Raw genomic sequence first — 21,564 nt, 5'->3', positions numbered from 1 at the left:
CTTTGCCCTGGCCATACCAGGTAAGTCCTTTGAGGACCTGACTGCTCTGCCCTCTTTCATTTGCCTTTCCTTCTTTCTGTTCCTTATTCATCTTATGTTCTTCCTGCCTCTATCCCTTGTTACACCAGATATTGGCCGCTTTCTCTAGCATATACAGTAATACCTTGAGATCTATGTTTACTACTAAACCTAAGTTAAAGATAACTTGTAGCGGAGATGGAGGAAAGAATAAGAGGTTGGCAGTGTGTGAAGGGAGATCCCGCAACCAATTTGGTTGGCCCAATTCAGCAGCTTGTGGATGTGCTTGGAAAATAGTTTGTAGCAAGGCCTTGCAACCTGCAGTGTAGCAGCTGGGAGCAGGCAGCAGAGGCTGGCAGAAACCTCCTCAGCCAGTTTTGTTGCAGAAGAAACTTATCATGGAATTGTTCCTCAAGGAAGAAGTGCATCCCCTCTAAACTTAAATCTTAGCTTAACTTGCACAAGTGGATGTCTTCGCTGGAGGGAATTCTGCTCTTGAGAGAGTTGCAGAATAGTAACAAATGAGATCAAAAAGTCTGCAAATAGTTCAGGATGTATATAACTACCACTTGGGGCAGGTATCCCTCTGTATTTCTTTCCTTATAATCTATTGTTTAATCTGAGAGCTTTAGGTTTGTTTGAATTGCAGAAAGAAGGAACCATGCAAAAAGAATCCAGTCACAGACTAGCCTGAGGGGGTTGTTGATTGATAGCATAATCATTTGTTTAACAGTGATATTGATTATATAGATTGTCTAGATAATGTCAGACAGAAGTTCAGGCATGACCTTTTCCTTTTCAAGAGGTGGGCTATAGCCTGTTCTCTCTTAAGGCAGAGATTTATTAAGAGAATGTGTGGGATAATATCATAAATAGTTGCATTTGCACAGGGGTGAGAGTCAAGAGTTGTGCAGAGTATTCTTCTGTAGCCGGGAGAGGGGAGAAAATGATTGGGAGCTCCTTAAGCTAACTTTAAGGCTGGAAAAAAATGTTCTTATCAGATTATACATTGACATTTGTATTGCATTTTCTTTTGGTCAGTTTGTAGAGTTGAAAATCCTCTTCACTTGCTTTCATAAATGTCAGTTATACACAGGATAATGTCACTGTTTAATCTCTACAGATAAATAAGAAAGGATGGGTGTGGGTTTCTGGGGTTTGTTTTGTTTTGTTTTTTTTTTTTTTTTTTTTCTTTCACTGGAGTCTGAAATGTCTAAAGCAGTGACATTTAAGAGGTTTGCATCTAGAAAGTTTGGGGTCTGGAGAAGACCCCAGATAACTCTCTCAAGTAGAATCTTTGCTATCCCTTCTGTTGTGTCAGAACTAAGTGGAGCAGCAGCAGCACTCTGCTGTAGGAGAAGACTGAGTTTGTAAAATAAAATGGGTGTTCTGATACCTGGGATTCCTTGAATTTGATTATGATTAGTGCCGAGTTATTTTTCAGCTAACTGATTCCCAAGTCTCTTTTAGGCAGGTTGCTATTTGCTGTTGCCTTCAAATAGCCCCATTCCAGGAAACTCTGCGTAGTACTTGATCTCCTGTTTCAGCAGTGTGAGGGGGGTGAATGTTTTCCTTTGCAATAGAGTATGTGTTCATACATATAGTGTGTACATGGAGAAAAATTGTGATGTCACTTTGTATTTAATGCATTTACCCTAAAATAGACGGATCTCTTAAAAAATATCTTTTTTCTTTGTTTGTTCCTTTACAGGTGTTACAAGTAGCACCGAATGCTCCTGTGGACGTAATCATTTTACATGTGCTGTCAGTGCTTTTGGTGAATGCACGTGCATCCCTGCTCAGTGGCAATGTGATGGAGACAATGACTGTGGGGACCACAGTGATGAAGATGGCTGCAGTAAGAATACCGTTTTTGACTTGTGTTTGTGAAAACTGAATGTCTTAACTTTTTTTCTGCAGGTGCTTCTCTGTTTTAAAGGCACATCCTAGTTTTTGTATGACAAATGTTTAAGACTGTAGATGACATACTTTTAACTGAAGCCACTGTCATAAAGCACAGTGAAAGCCCAACTCTGCCTCTTGCAGCTGGTTTTAGATGGCTGTTGGACATCAGTGTCGTAGTGGAGAGATGGGACAGAGAGAAGTACCTCTTTTTTTCCCCCCCCTTACAAAACCGCTATCTGTGAACTAAATTATATGGTTTTGCTGTAAATAAATAAGCAGCGTGAAGAAGTGTATTGAGGGTGTCTGCCCTCTTAAGTAACATTCTAGTTTCTATCGTGGCTGCCCTATGAAGGGAGGGAAAGGTAAGCACTGTAATCAACATTTATTGGTCTTGGGATTTGCTGAGAGAAGTTATGTTGCAGCTACTCTGCATCTGCATAGTGTCAGCATCATGTAGCTGAGCCCAGCTAGGTGAGAACTGATAAGAAGTGTCACTCTTAGTGGATTTAACACGATATAGATGAATAGAGAAAACCTCTTTCCCTGGAGCCACAAGTAAGTTGCTTTCTTACCTCATCTCTTTGGATTCCACAGACTGTGGTAGAATTGAACGGTGGGAACAAAGGCCCAAATGCATGGAACTACTTTCATGAAAATTTCCCTAGAGCTGGATTTAAGGCTCCTGTCAACGAACATGACTGAGGAATTTTTCTTCCACTGTTGGATGTTTCTCTAGCCTTCCCTGGTTTCCACTGTTGACTGCTGTAAGGAAAGGAGCTTTCCTCATCTTTGAAACATTGTTTTGGAGAATCTCTTCTTCCTTAAGTGTGGGAGATCTCAACCCAGCTTTGTGAAAATTTGTTTCCTTCTCACTTCTTGTTTCTTATAATTTTGCAAATAGTGAGCAATGTGGAAGACCTTGGGTGAAAAATGGAGTTTTGAAGAATAGGTTACCTGCAAACTGAGGTGATCAGTGTTTGGTTTGTAGATGATTAGTGAAAGGGTTATTGGGCAAGGAAGTGACCTTAACTGGAGAAATCAAAGAAATGGAAGGAAAACCTGCATGTTTACATCCAGTGAAGAAAAGTGCGAATTTGAGAACTTGCCATGCTCAGGAAAGAGGAGATGAGGATCTGGGGCCTGAAGAAATAGTATTAAAATCTCAAAAGAGCAGGAGAGAGGAGGCTGTACTCAACTGCACAGGCTGAAAAAGGAGAAGTTGAGCAAGAATAAGGGGCTTGGGGAGGTAAGGCATATCCAATCTCTAAACTGGTTTTGCTGGCTTCTTACGGAGCACAGAGGAAGATTTTTTTTTTTTGGTGGGTTTTTGTGGGGGTGCAAAGTGGAGCTTGAGGGGTTGGGTTTTTTCGGGTTTTTTTTGGGGGTGTGTTGTTTTGTTTCTGGGCAGGAGGGTGTGGTGTTTGTAAGGGAAACAAATCTATTGGAATGCCGTGAAAGAGTCAGTAATGATCTAGACAAGAAATACTTGTTGATAAGGTCTACTTTGTACTTCAACAAAATCCAGCACCAAAGGTTTTTAAGCTAAGCAGGCATGGTAGGGTTGGGGGGCAGGAGGGATAAGGTCTTCCATAGAAACTAGCAGGAGATGGTTCAAAAACCTAACGAATTGCATGTTTATACAACATATACTTGCCACAAAACATTGATTCTGAAATTTCAAACATTCTCAGAAAGCAATCTGACAAGTTTATGGATGTAAAATCCACTGAGGGCTGTTAAAGATGAATATGCCACCTCTTGTCTGGGAAGCCTTTGTATCACAAATTAGAGGCAGATTTTGTCTTCTGAGGAAGAACATTTACTTGCATGCAATGTTCTTGCACTCTTCTCTTGGCATCTGCTGTTGCATCGTGGCCTGGGTGAGAGGAACCTTTTGATCTTGCACAGTAAAGCTGTGGTTATGGTGTATCCCTAATATATTAAGGAAATCTGGCCCATATAGATTTGAATGGAAGCTGTGCAAACTAGGGAGTAGTAGTGGACTGTGATCAATCTGCTGATACTCTCAGGCACTGAAGGTTGGGAAGCATATAACGTAGAGGCAGACAACCAAGTGAGGCAGAGAATGTAGGAACTGGGTTTGACTTCTGCCTTCTTTAATTCACAGTTTCTAACAAGGCAAAGGGAGGAATAAGGCTGAAGGAAAGGGAGCTGTCTAGAAAACAGCACGTGTAAGATGGGAATGTTTAAACATCTCATTCGGCATACGACTTGTGCTGTAGGTCTCTGCAATTTAGTGAGAGAGGTAAGCTAGCATGTACAGAGAAGGACAGTAGATTTGACAAGATGGGAGGGGAGATAAAGAGCTGCATTTATGCAGAGTAGAAAAGTGACTCAAGGGGAAGGACTAGAATCTGAGCTGCCTTTTTAAATATGGCATTGTAGTAGAATAAACACAAAGAGGAGAACTTTTTCAGCTAACAGCCAGAAGTACTCCGAGTGCAATTTAGTGGAAAGAAAAAAGCAAAAATAAAAGTTAAGCAATGGGGCTAAGGACTCTATAGAAATGTTAAGTGCATGACTTCAGCACACACATACGAGTTGCAGTGGAGGGGCCCTAGGAACACTTATTCCGTTAAGCCTGCTGAATCTTGCTCTGAGTAGCTGTTCATTATGAGTCCCGGTATGTGATATTATTGTCAGCTTGTAAGAACTAGATCGACTCTACAGTGTAGGTTTGTGGTAGTATTTCCTATGTTGCTTAGTTATTACTGCAGCGAAACTTTTTGCTAGAGCAGATCGCTTGCTAAATCTCTCTCTTTTGCTTGGCATACAGGAGCCTTGTGAAGGTGTACTCGTTTGTGGGGTTAAGTTTCCATTTGATCTGTTTGCTGACTGTGCCAAGCATAAAGAAGGCAGCAGGAGTGCAAGAGCAGGGGTGGGGTGTGAGCCCCTTGGAACAGCAACTTGAACTTTAGATCAATTTAAGGTTCTCACAAATCAGCACTAATGCTTGCACATAGTACGTGAGAATGGTCAGTTCACAGATTTGCTTTCCTTCCCTGGCCATCTGCTGTGACATGCATACAGTGTTCTGGTTGGAGTGAAATTTTGGACAACTTCTCTGTTTTGAACTTGACTTATTTTTTATTTATTGACTTATACCAGGTCTGAAATTGGTGAATTTTTTTAATACAAATATTGACCTGTAGGTTTGGGTTGTGCTGATGAAGTCATCGTACAAGCCCCAAATACATGAAAGGCCTAGTTAAAAAATTTAGTGAGATTTCTCAAAACCCATGGGGCTAGTCTTCATGCTGGGGTGAGCCCAGTGGTTTGTTCTGACTCATGAACCTAAGTCTGTGCAACCACTTATGTGGACTCTTCTGAGATGCTGAAGCTGTGGGGATTCTTTTTCAGCAATGTATGGAAGTACAGATCTGAGTTTTAAAGACAGGAATTACAATATCATCAAGTAGATGGTCAGAAGAGTGACCAGAAGTGATTGCAAGGAATCCCACATTTCCACTGGTCTGCTGCAAGCTAGTTTTACAGAGTTACAGGATTTTTTTTTTCTCCTGTGAATGTCCTAACTTTCCAGAGAAATAAAGCTGCAACCATGCTTGTTTACGTATGTATACTGTAAGCTGATACAACTACAAGAATGAGTTCCTGAGAGAGTTCTGTCTACTTCCTTGGGAAAGGGAGAGGAGAGTGGGAAGACGTTGGACTGCTGGACTCCTAATAAAGCAAGAGCATGAAACATGGGGTGGGGGGAAAGGTGAAAATTACTTTAGCAAGTCAAGATTCAATCTTGCATCTGTGTCTATATAGCACTGCGTATGCTTGCATAGTTGACTAGAGTTTACTAAATTCTATATTAATGCAATTTTCTAGCGTTGAACTGGTAAGCTATCATTTCAGTTAAAGAATGACAGATAGCTTGAAACGCACGGGGCGGGGAAAGGCAAGATACTTGGCAGTGAGTGAGAGGAGTTGCAGCTATGAAAAACAAGAGCAGACACAGGGAATGTTTCTTCCTTTTGAGAGATGTTTTTCAGTTTTGAGATAAATTCTTAAAATGTGGTGTGTTCTTGTTGTGGTGGGTTGGTTTTGTTTTCTTTTTTTTTTTATGTTCTGTTACAAACTAAACCAAATTCCCACTTTTTGAGTCAGTTGCACTAAGTTTCTTCTCAACTGTTACCCTTTCTGCACGCCCCAGACATTTTCCATTTGTATTGGTGTCCTCGGAATGTCTGCCTCTCATAGGTATTTTCCCGTCGCGTTTGGGAGAGCCTTGCCTCTGCTTACCTGGCTGTGACAGGAACTGTTTTTCTTGCAGATCTGAAGCCCTGCTGTGATGGGAGCCAATTATTCCGTGACATGTTTGCTTCCTGCTTTGGATCATGTTTACAAGCCAGACTGCTGTAGTAATAATAGTAATAAGCAACCTCCCAGCTGTCATGCCAGCTTCATAGACTTTCTCTGGTGTCAGTTCTCTGGCTTGCTGACAGTGTCTGGCTTGGAAATCCTTGCTACACATGCACAGAGTAGCTCAGCTGCCTTCCTGCCTTGTGCCAACAGAGACTACTTTGGACTGTCCCTAACGAAAGCCGCATGCAAGCGGAGGAATGGTTTTCATTCTGCCCTCCTGCATGCGCTTTGAAGTCCAGCGTGGTGTGAATGAGTCTTATTTCCTGTGGCAAGGGTGAAAGGACAACTGAGTAAACTTGGCCTGGGGATTGATAAATAGTTCTGTTTCTCCTAAGATACACCAAATCCCTTCGTCTGAATTTTGGCTCTGTATCATACCTAATCAGCTTGTAAATGTGTAGCTCCTTGGGACACAGACTTGCTTGCTTAGCTCCATGCACTGTTGTACAATGCTTTTTCATTTAAAGGGACTGAAGAAGAATTTACTTCTTTTACCTTAAAGCTTACTGAAAGTGGACTGTTGTTCCCATCTCATTGGGAAATTTAGGCAGTTCCTGTTGAGCTACAAGTCATTCAAGCGCAGGAGAGGGTCTCTTCCTTGCCAGGAACAGGGTTATCAGTATAGCCTGCTTATCAGTCCCACAACAAAATTTTTTGAGGTGATGAAAGGATAAAAATCTCACAGGTCTTTTACTAAAATTAATGGAAACTTTAAAAGAATAACTTTCCCTCTGCCCTTCACTTAATCACCGGTCTTGAGCTCAGATGCAAGAGCTCAGGTGAAGCTTCACTTCTAAACTTCAAGTTTTACTAATTAGGAACTCTTGACAAGAGTTCAAGTTTCTCTTGAAAAGACACCAGTTCCATATCTGCAACCATACTTCGTCATTTTATTGGGCTTGGAGTATGCGTGTTTCCTTTAAAAGGCATCAGAATTAATGCAGTGCCCCCTCGGGCAGAGCGCTTGTGATCAAAGGGCTATAAAAGATCGGGTGCCGATACTCTTTTTAAAATTATTTTTTCTCTCTTTTTTTTTCTTTTGACCAGCAGCATCCTTAAATACAGTTCAGCAGTGTGATTGGAAACATTTTATGTTATTCTGAAACTAGATTTTCCAAAATGTAGTTAGTAAAATGCAGTGTCTCCTATTTCTTCCTGAGAGTGGGCTAATGTCTTTTATTCTTGTTTTTGGACTTTTTGCCCACTGTGCTACAGATCTCAGCAAACAGAGCTGTGTTTGTGTGTATGTATATGCTCATGACACATGCATGAGTGTGGACATAGCTGGGGCTCAGGCTGCAGTTGTCTCTAATGTAGGTAGCATGAATTTTTTTTGAGTTCGTATTTATTTTTTAAATTAACTTCTCATTCTTCACATGACCGACAGTTTGCCTAATTAAACAAGCAGTATTGTTCAAACCGCTGCGCTCCAGAGCTCTGAACACCAGTCGCTCGCTGTCCTTGGGTACAAAGCAACCTGCTCACCACAGGCAATCGGGATAAAGTGTTCAAAGGACAGTGGGACGTGATTCACTCTGCGTTTCACCTTATAAACTTCCCTTCTCCCCCGCCCTCCCCCTTCCCCTTCTGCTCGGCCATAAAAGAGCGCCCTGTGTAATAGGAGTTGGGAGAGGGGGAGGAATAACAGGCTTATGATAGACCTAGCTTTGCTGAAACCTTGGATGATGTCCAGTGTGACCATGCAGAGGGATGAGCTCAGGGAAATGGTTGGAAGTTCAAAGGCCTTTTTGTGTTGCTCACTGTCAGTTGACAGATGTGCTCTCTTGGGTTGTTGCTGCCCAGCCTAGCTCTTCCCACCGGCTCCCCTTCCTTGGGCTTGTCCCCATCCTGCCTCTCCACTCTGCATGGAGAGGCGGGTTAGTCCCTGTCTGTCTGGGCGTCTGTCTGTCTTCAGCTCCATCCTAGGACTTGCCTTTGCTCATCTCTTTTAGGAAAATACTGTTTCTTTGCACAGATATGGAGAGATCAAGCTGGAATTGAGCAGGGAAGGGGGGATGAGGCTTAAATGTGTTTACTGTTGCATTACCTAATCCTGCTATGAGTAGTGGTGAAAGCATGTTAGTGCAATCTGTGATTACTTTCTTGTCAGTGGAAGCAGTGCCTGTGAAGGACTTGCAGCTTTCTTAGGAAGTAATAAATATCCTTCATTTTACAGGTTGGGGAAGTGGGACTAAAGAGACAGAACTGTCTCATGGTCATGCAAGCATCAACATCAAGCTGGGAAGAGAATACAGGGGTTCTGTTTCCAGTCTTCTAGATGCTAATCCAGCTTGTCCAGAGAGGTCTTGCTCCATTTGTGGCAGTGAAACGAGTTCCTACTGCTTCATTTGTGTTGCCATGTACTCTTCTCTGACCATGGAAGTGTGGCTTTTAAAATGAGTTATATGAATTAAAGCAATACGCTTACTAAAATGTATAGTTGCTCCATGATGTCAGGACAAAATATAGTGGAGGTTGTTTGAATGTCCTACGTGTGACCTCTTAACTTTTGAATTTCCTCTTAACTTCAAATTTCCAAACACTTTGGATATATTTACAACAGTGCTAAACATTAACTTTGGGCTAGTGGTATGCCCTCAGCTTTAACTCCATAGGAATAAAACTCATCAAAATACAAAGTAATAAATGACCAACAGAAGGGCTGAATAATAACAACCCTAGAGCAAAGGGCTGTACAGTGGAACTGAAGCCTTATGTGTTTAGAAGGAGTAGAAGGAAACACAGGAATGTTTCTGCGTAGACATTTTGCTTTTTAATGGGGAGAAAGGATTGTGGATTGGGAGGGCAGAGCTGGGAAGAGGGGGTTAGGAAGAGACTGCCCCTGTGTGAAAGCTGCTCCCAGAATCTCTTGCATTTTCCTTTGAAGCATCCTTTCTGACCATTATTAGATTCAGGTTACGAGTTTACGTGGATCCCTGCCCTGATCCCATTGGCAGTTCCTCTGCTCTATGAGACATCAGCCTTCATTCATTAGGGTTTTTTTTTGACTTAAGTGGGTTTGTGTTTTTTTCTTTTTCCTTTAAAGGAGAGCTCCTGTAGAAGGGGATTTATCTCCCCCCTGGTGTTGTCTGGGCTGGCACGCACTTGCTGTCTGCTGGGGTGGGAATTAGGTCCTCCTTTGTATGTGGCGGTTTGTGTTTTGCCCTCTTCCCCCTGCTCCCCCTCCCCTGTGTTTGAAGCTCAATTTTTATATTTAGGGGGAGTATGAAATTGGCTGAACTGCTCTCTGTAGGGGTGGAATTTCATTTTGTGTCGTTACCTCATGAAAGGATGCAGCAGTTCAGTGGGATAATGGTATCGGCTCTGAACCAGCGCTAATGGCCTAACCCTCTGGGAGCCTGAAGAATTCTCCCCTGGAGAGTCAGCATGCAAATTCCCTTCCAGGTGGCTCCTGTGCAGTCCTTTGGTGATTAGTCACGCTGGGACCCGGGAGAGCAGACAGAAAAGCATATGCTGGGGGGGATGGTCTTAGTCCTGCAACTACAGCTGAGGCCGGGGAAGGTTTGCTCAGTGTGCAACGTATGGAAGCTGTGCTTTGGGGAGAGGGAGAGTGGGACTAATCCTCTGAATCCAGAAATCTGTCTTGGTTTTGTTTGGAAGCGGAGTTTGGGAACTGGAGTGTTTTCCCCTTCTGCCTGCCCTGGGGAAGAAGGGGAAGCTCCCTCTCCATTTTGATGCAGCAGCACAGGGGTGCTCAGAGAAAGTGCAATGTAAGGGAACGGGTCAGCCATTGGAAGACCAGGGTGCTGTCAAATCTTGGGGGTGAAAATACAGATTTGTATGCTTCCCTCTCCTTCATACCTCTCTGGGGCCTAGAATTAACTGGATCTGACCTGGACATACATCTGCATGGGATCCTGGACATGATGGGAAGAACCTTTTCCCAAGGGCCGGTGCCAGATTCTGTATTTTGTCACCTAGTGCAGGCTTCAGCGTTGAGAGCAGTGACGTCTGCAGTGATGTCCTCTCAAATACAGAGATGCCTATGCCTGCCGTACTGCAGGAACGGCTGAGAAGATGATCCAAAGTTGTGGTTAGGAAAAGAGATGTTAGAGCAAGTCTGGATCTAACTGCACTAGTGTATTCTGAGGGTGGGAGGCTTTTAGGACAGGCCCTTGGTGAGAAATGTTGGAGGACTAGCTATAGAGAGCAGTGAATGATTCTGTATCGTGTAATCCATGCTGCTTTCACAGGACATTGGCAGCAGTCCTGGGCCAAGGGGAAATGGAGGGTTGAGGAAGGTGGAAAAGCTCAAAATGTGACTATTTGTTCTCCTTATTAAATCCTTCTCCTTGTGTGTGTGGCTGCTGTCTTCACCTTCTTCTTTTACCTGCCTCCCTCCCGTCGCGCTCCCACCTCCAGGATGGCGTTGGCAGGGGAAGAAGTAGCAGCATAGCAGAAGAGGGCTGGCCCGCCTGGTGACAGATGGGAGATGCTGTCGGCAAGCTGGGCTGGGATGAAAGGGTTTCAGGCACTACCCTCTCCAGCCCTCGCCCCTTCGCATCGCTGAGCGAACGTTGTTCTTTGGAGAACACACCTGTCAGGAACAGTCTTGTGCAGCCCCTTCCCTACCACAGCTGGCAGCACTTAAAAGCATGAACCTCCCGGGGTTGAGTGTTCCTCTCATCTGTGGGGGGAAGGACAAGGGCTGATGCTCCCCCTTGAATTCCAGCTTTGTGGCTCCAGGCCTCTTCAAACACTGTGGATTTGTGGTTCCGCTCCATTGCCAACAGACTCCTGTGTAGGCAAGCATCATCTCATGTCTGCCCCCTTTCTCCGTCCCTTCTGGAGACCTAGCAGGGTTTGGACTCTGTTGCTCACACTTAGGGTACAGCGAATTATTCCCAGCAGTGGATTCATGCCTCTAAGCTTCTCCTTGCAGGTTTGTTAGACAAAAATGCTGGCAGAGTCCCCACGCTGGAACACAGTCTGTAGCATGTACCTTGCAAAATCCTGTTCCCAAAAACATTGCTTCTGATAGTTCTCACTCTAAAGAACTCGCTGTGTAATAGAAACAGGATGGACTGCGCTGGGAAGCATGCAGGAAAGATGCTGATAATGTAATTTTGCTTGTTATAAAACAAGTGCAGTTATGGGAGAACAGCAGGCTCAGGGATGAAAGAGAAAAAAGGAACTCAGTGGGGGAATCGTGGTGGCTACTTTATTGTGGAAAGGTCAGTGCTTCTCTGGGGAGGAGAAACTGCCAAGCTACAGACCTACCCTGGCCCCCCATCTGAGGGACAGCTCCTCCTCATGACTTGCAATTTTATGTCTTTTGTTTCTAAGAGGTGTAGCCCTCCTCCCTCAGGAGGGAAGGAACTTTGCTTTCAGGAAGGAAGCTGGCTGCAGCTCCCTGAGGTGTTTTCTTTGCTGTTGCAGTGCTGCCCACTTGCTCCCCCTTGGACTTCCACTGTGACAACGGGAAGTGTATCCGCCGGTCGTGGGTCTGCGATGGAGACAACGACTGTGAGGATGATTCTGATGAACAGGACTGCCGTAAGTCACCTCTCTGAGGGGAGAGGGTGGGTGCAGTGCCTGCCTGCCATGGCCAAGGAAAGTTGACCCTTTTTATTACAGGAATGTAAGAGTTTATCCACTGAATCAGACCTTTGGCTTGTAATGAGCTATATCCTGCCTCTGACAGAGGTGTGTACCTGATGTCCGTAAGCCCTGCCGCCTTGGCACCTGGCTTGCTGTACAGCTGCATGTCCTGGGGGAGGGGATGCTTCTCCATCCAGCTGGAGAACCGTTTATGCCCTGCAGCCTTGCTAGTTAATGTCCCATGAAGCACTTCCCTGAGCTCAGCTCTTCGTGTCCTCCCCTGTTCGTGGAAACACCTAACCCCTGCCAAATCCTACTGAACTGCCTGTCTGGCTGACTTCCTGTGGCCTCAGGTTCCACTGTCTGACTTTTCTGCTCTGCCGGGCTGTCCCCAGCATCCTCTCCCTTCAAACAGAGCTCCCTGAGGAGAGGGAGGTGCTGTGGGATGCTGCCCACACAGAGACCAGTTACCCCGGAAGCTGACTGTCTGCTTCCACGTGAGGCACCATCTTCAAAAGAGCTGCCATGGCAGGCTGCTAGCTGTGAGCACTGCTGTTGTGCTTCTACAGATTATTAAGATGGAGGGAATTTTGCCTGTCTTTGGAGCTCAGCCCCCTCCTTTCCCCTTTGTGTTGAGGACAAGGCTTACTTGTGCTTGACTTCCATTAGCAAAAGGTGTTCAGAGGTACAACTTTCCTTCTCCACAACAGATTGTCAGGTCCGTACTCGGCAGCACGTGCCAGAGAACCAGCGTGTTATGTAGCACTGGAGCTTCAGCTTCTCTGAAACTGCACTGGTTGCTAGGGCTGACATCAGGCTGCAGTTAGGAGCAGAACTGTTTTGCTGTCTGGTTGAGATGGTTGCAGCTGCTTAATAAGCATCACTACAGCCCTTGAATTCTACAAAAGTTGTGTGCATGGTGCTCCAGAGTGGCTCTGATGGAGGAACCACATCTCAAGAAATGCAAAAATAAAGCTCTTGGCTGTAAAGTATTCCATGTCTGATACTTGCGTGGAAATGAATTCACTTTTTGATCAGTATGCCCCGGATCTTTGCCCGCCCTTTTGGGCAAAGGTCTGGGAAGCAAGGTTCAGGGGTTTGACATCCTGTGTGATGCTCTGGATCGCAGGACTAAGCTCAGTTTTCCGGTCTATTCAAAGATTTTCATGAAAGAAAATCTGGGTCTGTTTCGTCTTCTGTTTTTCAGAAAAAGTTAGAATGCCGTCATATCTAAGACAACAGTGGAGAAGGGTGGGATCAAAAGATTTGGAGACTAATGAAAGGAGGAAGGCAAGGTTCTGTGAATAAGAGACTCTTAGGGGGTTGTTCAGACTAGCACGTAACCACAGGAGGGTTTCTGTTGGATTGAGGTCCTCAGGTGCTAATTTTGCAGTCCCTTTCCTCACTGGTCTGCAGACAAGCTGCCTTAGAAGACTGGCAAAGAGGGTGGAATGAGGCTGCAAATACTGAGGTGTTCAGAAGAGGAAGTTTAAATTTTCTCTCTCCCTTTTCAATGAACATTTCCTTTCCTTTGAAGATAGCTTTGACATTGCTGTGAAAAGAAGGTGGAGATACAATTCTACCAGCAATTATTTATTAGATAATGGTAGGGCCTTTAAAAAGAGGCCTGGATTGCCTTTTATCCGTGCAGGGATCTCTTGAGCCTGGCTTGGGGCTGTGCTAGCCCCTTGGACCTAGCACAGGGTGCGTGGCTCCATCTCTCTGTTCCAGGTACTTCCTCCAACTTATGTTCTCAAATTTTAGAGCCCGCTGTACTATTGACTTGCGGAAGGAGTGGAAGAGAGACGCTCAAGAAATCTCAGAGTAGCCCTCCTGGTATTGTTAGGGGAAGGGTAATCAGCTCTCCAACATCGACGTGTCCTTGGAGGACAATGTTGCTCGATTTGTAACATGTCACAGATTTGGCATTCTGCAAGGTAAATCTTCTTGCCTTGCCTTCACCTTATCTCCATTGTGTCCCTGCAGCTCCACGGGAGTGTGAGGAAGATGAGTTCTCATGTCAGAATGGATACTGCATCCGCAGCCTGTGGCACTGTGATGGTGACAACGACTGTGGCGACAACAGCGATGAGCAGTGTGGTGAGTAATGTGGCCCTACAAATACTGCCCTGCCAGTGCTTTAAAAGGGGTTGCACAGATTCCAACCTGTGCAGTTCCAGGATCCTCTGAGCATGGCGAGGGCTCGCAGCTGGCTCGTCTGGGCTGGGCTTGTGGGATATTCCATTCCCAGGGAATGCTTGGGATGCTTGGGATCTCAGGCTGTGTGACTTACCTGCCAGACAAAAATCACTTGAGACCTGTTATTCCTTGACACGCCATTGTGAAGTCCCATGGATTCCTTTTGAATCCAGCACTCCGTGTCAATTAAATGAACAATGATGGTTTTGCTCAGGCACTGCATGACACGGGTATGTATGGTTTAATGAGCAATCTTGTTTGTGGGTGCCCTAGGAGCTTCAGGAGCATGATGCGGTTATTTCCTGGGTACTCTGAGAAAAACCAAGACTTTGTTTGCGTTGCTGTCTCTGCAGATATGAGAAAGTGCTCGGAGAAGGAGTTTCGTTGCAGTGACGGTAGCTGCATAGCTGAGCACTGGTTCTGTGATGGTGACACAGACTGCAAGGATGGCTCGGATGAAGAGAATTGCCGTAAGTGCTCTCCTTGCTTTGTAACCACAGGAAATAGCCCTTTGGACCTGCTCCTGTCTTGGGGTTTGGCATGTTTTCTGCAGCAAAGATCAAAAACAAGTTAGTCCTGCCTGTACTGGCAGCTATGCTGCCTTCTGTTGCCTACCCCAGAGGGCACAAGAGAATGGTATATCTCTTGAGTTACCTCACAGGCATACTTTGTCTGTGCCTGGCTGCTTCTCTGTTCCTTCCCATGGCTGTGTGACCTTGAGTCAGAGCAGGAGGCTTATGCTTTACTGAACACAGCTCTATATAAAACTGTAGGAGTTGGAGGGCAGGGGGGATGGGGAGAAAACTATTCTCTTCTTTTTCCTCTTGTCTGATTCCTGCCTGAAATTTCTGGGGAGGCTCTGCCTATTGACAGCATCCTCAGGGACTGCACGTCCCCAGTGGGCACGCTGCAGGGGCTGCCTGCCCGCCCCTCTTCACTCACATGCTTTATGCAGGACGTTGTCCGAAAAGGGCCGATAGGACAAGTTAGCTGGAAGCTGATGTGACTGGTGGGGAAGGGGGGACAGTGAGAGCCCACAACAGTTGTTTTCTCCTCCACCTTCGCAGGCTCGTAGCAAGTGGGACAGGAGTCTGTTATGTCCCTTCCTAACCCCCACTGCCTCTCTCCCGTGTGTGTGAGCACTGTTGGTGCCTGTGGAAGTTGCAGTGGTCCCTTCCCCCACCCTGCTCTCACAGGCATTTTGCAGAATTTGTTCTAGATAGCAGGAAACTTCAAAAGGCTCTGGGAGGGGGATCAGGGCCGCCAGCTCCTGAAGGGCAGGGGGAGTGGATGCATGGGGGAGTTGTCTTTTATCTCTCCAGATAATGAGAGTTGGCAGGGAGCCAGGGGCTGCAAACATTTCTAAGCCAGGGAAGGGCTCTAAGAGGAAGCCAGCCTCTCTCGGTCTCCTTTTCCCCTCTCCCTTTCTTGCTCCCTTGCCTGTCGCTTCCCTGCAGGCCATGAATAGGCCCTCAGGAAGGGAGGGGAGACGTTTCAACCTTGCCTCCTATGGAAGTGGGGGGGCACCCAGAACTGGTGCCCCTGCTTCTCTGAGCTGGAATGCTTCTCCAGTCCTGGCTGGCAGTTGCCTCTATAAGGCATTTTAAGTAACTCGCTTAGAAGCTCAGTTCGGCTACCTCCCTTTCTCTTATCTTCCTCCATGTGGCTGTCATCTTTTCCTTATCTCCAGTCCTGCTTGTCATTCATCTAGGACAAGGTGGGACTATACTGTTCTTTTGTGTGTGTGTGCGTTACTTTTCAGTGTGTGTGCGTAATAATTGAATCACAGTACATGAGAATTTAAGTCACTGACTTCATTTTCTCCTCAAGAAGATCCAAACACTCCTTTCAGGCTCCTTCGGTGAGGCACACGTTAACACACATTTTAGTATCCAGCCACTGGATACTCACTGAACTAAAGCTCTTACTGCGTGCCTGCAGGCTGTGCCCACTACTTCAGGTTGGAGAGGCAGGTGTAGTTCACTTCACAGACTGTCAGTCTTTCTTTTCCATTTTGTTTAATGGATTTATTTTCAGAGCTCCTCAGCTGGAAGACTTACATGCCTGAAACATGCAGTTCATTCTCTGGACAGTATGAAGAAGAGGGGTCAGATTCTGTTGTGTGGGATTCAAAATATTTTTCATCCCTTCCCACATAGTGTACTGTTGAACAGAGAACAGTGGACAAATCCTTGACTATAAGTTTGTTGGTCTTTGCCCAGGGTCATCTGTCTGGCAGTGCTATTAGGCAGTGCTCCTAATAAAGCATGGTTTGTTTTGGTGACAGCTTGAGAGGAAAGGGAGGGGGGAAGTCCTCAAAGGTCAGGTGCAGACCTGGGCACCTTGCTGCTTCCTTGCTTCCTTTGATCTTCAAGTGCTTATTTTCATGAAAATTTTAAAGGACTCATTCCATACTTGCATTCTGACATGCCTCAATCCTTAATATAGAGCTACCCCAAAGGGTATCTATATTTTTCCATCTGTTTTTGTATTTACCTTTTTCAGGTTTAATAAACAATTTAAACACTTTCTGGAGGGCACTAAGATACAGTGTCTGAAGAATAAGATGGAAGGTGACACTCTTGGATCCTTTTTGTTGCTTTCCCATCAACCCTTCCTTCTTTACCTGTTTTCTTCTCTAGAACTTAATGACTCTTGAAAAGTTAGTGTTTATAGTCTAACATCCTGTGTAATTTTTTTTAAATTAATTTTTAAAAAATATTTATTTATTTATTTTAGTGGATTGTCTGCATGGGTGTCTTTATATATAGGTTTAACCTGCCCCTCAGTGAAGCACAAACAGCATTCAGGTTCCTCTCAGTAATACAAGTCATGCAGAGATATGCAGCAATGGCTAGTAGTTTCCGACACCTTTCCATCAAATACTTGCTAGTCCGTTATTAGACCGAGAAGGTTGCATCTAAACTGGATTGTGCCCTGTCACCTCAGGCATTTTTTCTTTGTTTCCCTTGTTAGCATCAGATGTTCCAGCTGCCACCTGCAGCTTGGAGGAGTTCCAGTGTGCGTATGGACGCTGCATCTTGGACATCTACCACTGTGATGGTGACGATGACTGTGGGGACTGGTCTGATGAATCTGACTGCTGTAAGTTAGTGCAGGGTGATATACTTGTCCAAGCATCTGAGTTGCAAACCTAAATGGATTTTGTGTTGGCTGGAGAGGGGTTGCAGTGCAGAAGCAATCTAGTTGTTCACACATAAGCTGACTCTTTCTTTTTTTTTTTTTTTTTAACTCAGGGAAGTGAGAGTAGTGATGGGAACCATCAATGTAGTCAGTACACTTCTGCATGCAGGAATTAAAGCAATTTCCTGGAGGAGTCTATTCAGGACCAAGTTCCACAATAGTGGAGTGTAAGGGTGGTGCTGAGGGGCTTTGGGGATGTTACATTGGTCTGAGTTTGCTCTTTATATTCTCCACCTCTGCAGCATCTCACCAGCCTTGTCGCTCTGGAGAGTTCATGTGCAACAGTGGCTTGTGCATTAACGCAGGCTGGAGGTGTGATGGAGACTTCGACTGTGATGACCAGTCAGATGAGAGGAACTGCAGTGAGTGCTGGGAACTGCTGGAAGCATTCAGTTTCTGCGGATGCAAAAGAGTGTTTGGGACTGTTAGCTTTGGAATTGGGTCTCTTCTGATCCTTCTTGCTCATCTGATGTTCTTTCTTTGGTCCCTCAGCTACATCGATGTGCACAGCTGACCAGTTCCGCTGTAAATCAGGGCGCTGTGTCCGTCTGTCCTGGCGTTGTGATGGGGAAGATGACTGCTCTGACAATAGCGATGAGGAGAACTGCGAGAACACAGGTTTGGCCTGCTGCCTTGCTGCTTATAGCTAATGTTTCTATCCTAGAGGTAATAGGTAGTGAAGTCTTCTGGATTGCTTCACTGAGTTCAGCCTGGAGGTTCCGTCCTTCCCAAAGAATGGGATCTGTAGGCTATCTTATATGCTTGCAAACAGGTGCAGGTCTGTTTGCTTAAACTAACTTAAATGATGGTGTTTTCTGGTCAAATATCAGATCCCTGTATCATCGTATCCTGTTCCTACGCTATGAATTACCACAGAGCTCTGAGATGATTCCATTCAGAATTGGAAACATTAATAGTGTGCAAAGTTGCTACCTTTGTCAAATGGACTAACTCATGCCTTCTAGATAGTTCTGGATAGCTTTCATGTGGCCTTGTGAAATTGCCAAGCAATTCTAGCAGGCAGTGGAATCAAAAAGGGCATTTTGTGGAAGTGAAGCATAAAGCCTTTGTTTTAGAGGCTAAGGGTGTCAGCTTCCCCCTTAGATACTTACTGAGGAGTCTCTCTTTCTAGTAATCATTTCGCATATAGCCATTCTTCTATATAATAGTGGTATGGAGAAGAGGAGGGTTTCAACAGACCCCAGTATTATGGTAGGATTCAAGGAATATCTAGACTCTTGTATTTTCCTTAGATCCTTCAGGATGTCTGTAGGCCTTGCTGAGGAATAGTGTGTACTGATCCATGAATTCATCCCAGTGAGTGGAGCCCAGCTCTGCATACTGACCCTTCTGGATCAGAAGGGTATTTTAAACAGTGGTTTTAGGGGTGACAAAAGGGATTTGTGAAACTGTACCCCTTGTTTGGGCTTGTTGAGGAGGGGAGAGTGGGTGTTCTACACGGACAGCTGAGCTCAGAGGACCTGGAGAGACACGCTTGGTAGCCATTTGAGAACAGCTGCTCTAGATTGGTCAGCTGTCATGAGCACCCCCAGCGTGCAGGAGATGGTGGTGATCCTGGAAAAAGCAATTGTACTTAAAGACAAGCCAGTAACCGTGTTTCCTCATCCTGATCACAAAGGTATTTAGAGGTATTGAAAGAACAGTTGCCACCCAGAAGCCAAGCTGAACTTCCAAAGCCACTGAAATTCAACCTCTCCACCTCAAACCAAACCCAAGGTGGTTGAGCACAGCTATTGTTACTGTAAGGTTAGTTGTGCAGTTCTGCGTTAGGTCTATGGTGACAGTCAGCGGGTAAAAATGAACTCAGGGCTTCCAGGCAGAATGTGTACTGGCTCATGTAAGTGAAATAGTGTGCTGTCTCAATGTCTGTAGCAAGAGTTAAAATCTGCGTCACCTCTTGGATTTAGAGCAGAATTATATTTTTATTGGCCATAGAGAGAAGATTCCTAGAATACTAGGAGATCAGCTTATGTAAGGATCTTTATGTTCGATGCAACAAATGCAGTCCAATTTTCAGAAACTTTCATAAAAAGCATTCCTGTGCTCTGAAAAGTGAATCTGCATGTGATTTGGTTTTATGTTCCCAGTTGGTGTGTCTGTTAGTTCTTTTTTGTGCTTGTTATTAATCTCACAACTACTCTTTTCCATGCTGCTTACAGGCAGTCTGCCAATCTAATTGTTTCTTTGCTGATAACTATATTGTCCTGTTGTCTTCCTAGGATTATCAGAGGGTGATGATTTGGAAACCACTAACCCAGTCAGCTTAAGAGGTACAAGAAATAAGAGGCAACAGGACAGTGCAGTTATTGCTGAAGAAACAATCAGATTGGCAAAGTCCCTACAAACAGTATTACTTTACTTACAAGAATTCTGTAGAGTCTCCCTGCCAACAGCAGAAGTTGAAGCGTGTAGCTCATGTGTGAAATCCTGTTGCCTGAGCTCAGATTTCAAGGATGCGTGTAAATCTCATTCCAAGTCTGTCACAGTGCAGTTAGGGCTGGACAAGACGCTGACTCCTAGGCAGGTTTAAGATCCGTAGCCATGCTGGGATGACATGTCAGATGATTAAAGTGAGGAACTGACTCCTCTCTTGCACATGCTGAGTAGGGCTGTGGAATCTGGAACCAAAGGGAACTATGCCAGGACCTTCCAGTCAGTCTGAGAGAAACTAAATAGCTGAACTTCCCAATAAAGCAACACTGGACTCAGTCTGGAGGAGAGTTCACAGGCCTCCATATCAGCATAAATGTATGTGGAGCAGTAAGGAGTGCAAGATGAGCTGAATTCAAGGAAAGAGGAAGTCATGGATTTGTGCTCATATGTAAAGTTTGTGACAAATCTTAGAAAATGTTCTGTATCTTTTTCTTCACCATGACTGTTGTTCCATCAGAAAGCTGTGATGTGCTTACTTTCCCCTTCTTCTGTTGCAGGGACCCCTCAGTGTGCCCCAGACCAGTTTCTGTGTGGGAATGGGCGATGTATTGGCCAGAGAAAGCTGTGCAATGGAGCAAATGATTGTGGAGATGGCAGTGATGAGAGCCCACATCAAAACTGCCGTAAGTTCTCCAAGTTCAGTCTTAAACATAAATGGAGGCACTGTGATGTGTGGGAGTCTATCTGGTGTTGCTGAAGGATGTGTGTAAGGAAAAAAGCCTGGGTTGCCAATTACATACTGCAGACAAGGAATAATGAGGAGAAGATTATGATCTCAGGTATCAAAGTTTGTCTGCAGAGACAGTGAGTCCTAGAAGCATATTATACTGAGCTTCGTTGTCCCCTTTGGTTGTGCCCTGCAGGGGAGAGTTCTGACTGCAAAGAGGCAGCTTCCAGCACAGCCTGTGTCCTCCCCCTCAGCCTGTTCTGAAGGGCAACTGCTGCCTGACAGCTGAGGACACAAGCAGCTGTCTTGTGGTTTCAGCTCAGTTATCTTCATGTGTTCCTTTCGCAGGTCCACGAACAGGGGAGGAGAACTGCAATGTCAACAATGGTGGCTGTGCTCAGAAGTGCCAGATGGTACGAGGGATGGTGCAGTGCACCTGCCACACAGGTTACAGGCTCCTGGAAGATGGCCGATCGTGCCAAGGTGGGTTTTTGGAGCAGTAGCCTCCTCCCTGCTGCTTTGATGTGCTTGAAGTTGATGGCTATGATAGGGTGCAAATCAGAGCATGAAAGCAGAAGCAAGCTATCGGTGAGGTTGTCTGGCTTGTTGATGATCTTTCTCCTTTTGTTTGTAACATGCAGATGTGAATGAATGTGCTGAGGAAGGTTACTGCAGCCAAGGCTGTACCAACAGTGAAGGAGGCTTCCAGTGCTGGTGTGAGCAAGGCTACGAGCTGCGACCTGACAAGCGTAGCTGCAAAGCTCTAGGTAAAGAGGAGTTCCACCTTATTCTGGTGTGTGTGTGTTGGTCCAGTGCTCATAATTTTGCCTCTAATGCTTCATTGGCACCATTATGCTGTTTGTTAAGGCAATGTGAGGAAAAGGAAGTACCTGGATTTGTATTAGATATGCCCAGGTTGTTGGCAAATGCCTGTGAAAATTCTGCGTGATTTTGACCATGGAGAGATACTTCACTGTTTCCTTTCCCTGCCAGCAGGACAGCTGTTGCCTTCTTTTCTTAGTGCCTTGTGATTCCTGGTGACCCAGACCCTGGGACAAAACCAGCCTCTTGCCTCTGTCTCTGTTCAGGAAATGTCTCAGCCTTTCCAGTCAGTGAGGTTGTATCACACCTCCTTGTGGTTTGACCCTTGATGCTGGTCA

General features: G+C 45.3%; 1 protein-coding gene across 1 annotated transcript in view; it reads left to right on the top strand.

Moving 5' to 3' along the window:
• Positions 1-216: 216 nt before the first annotated feature.
• LRP4 (LDL receptor related protein 4) overlaps positions 217-21,564 on the top strand; it is a 42,240-nt gene continuing 20,892 nt past the window's right edge. Inside the window, exons 1-11 of the mRNA XM_075152449.1 lie at positions 217-235; positions 1,730-1,876; positions 11,719-11,835; positions 13,867-13,980; positions 14,433-14,549; positions 17,056-17,184; positions 17,526-17,645; positions 17,776-17,901; positions 20,235-20,360; positions 20,753-20,887; positions 21,046-21,171. Of these exons, the coding sequence (XP_075008550.1) occupies positions 217-235; positions 1,730-1,876; positions 11,719-11,835; positions 13,867-13,980; positions 14,433-14,549; positions 17,056-17,184; positions 17,526-17,645; positions 17,776-17,901; positions 20,235-20,360; positions 20,753-20,887; positions 21,046-21,171 (1,276 nt within the window). The remainder of the gene's footprint in view (positions 236-1,729; positions 1,877-11,718; positions 11,836-13,866; positions 13,981-14,432; positions 14,550-17,055; positions 17,185-17,525; positions 17,646-17,775; positions 17,902-20,234; positions 20,361-20,752; positions 20,888-21,045; positions 21,172-21,564) is intronic.

This window comes from Calonectris borealis, chromosome 5 (genome assembly GCF_964195595.1).
Source record: "Calonectris borealis chromosome 5, bCalBor7.hap1.2, whole genome shotgun sequence".
NCBI lineage: Eukaryota > Metazoa > Chordata > Aves > Procellariiformes > Procellariidae > Calonectris > Calonectris borealis.
This window is presented reverse-complemented; position numbering and strand designations above follow the sequence as displayed.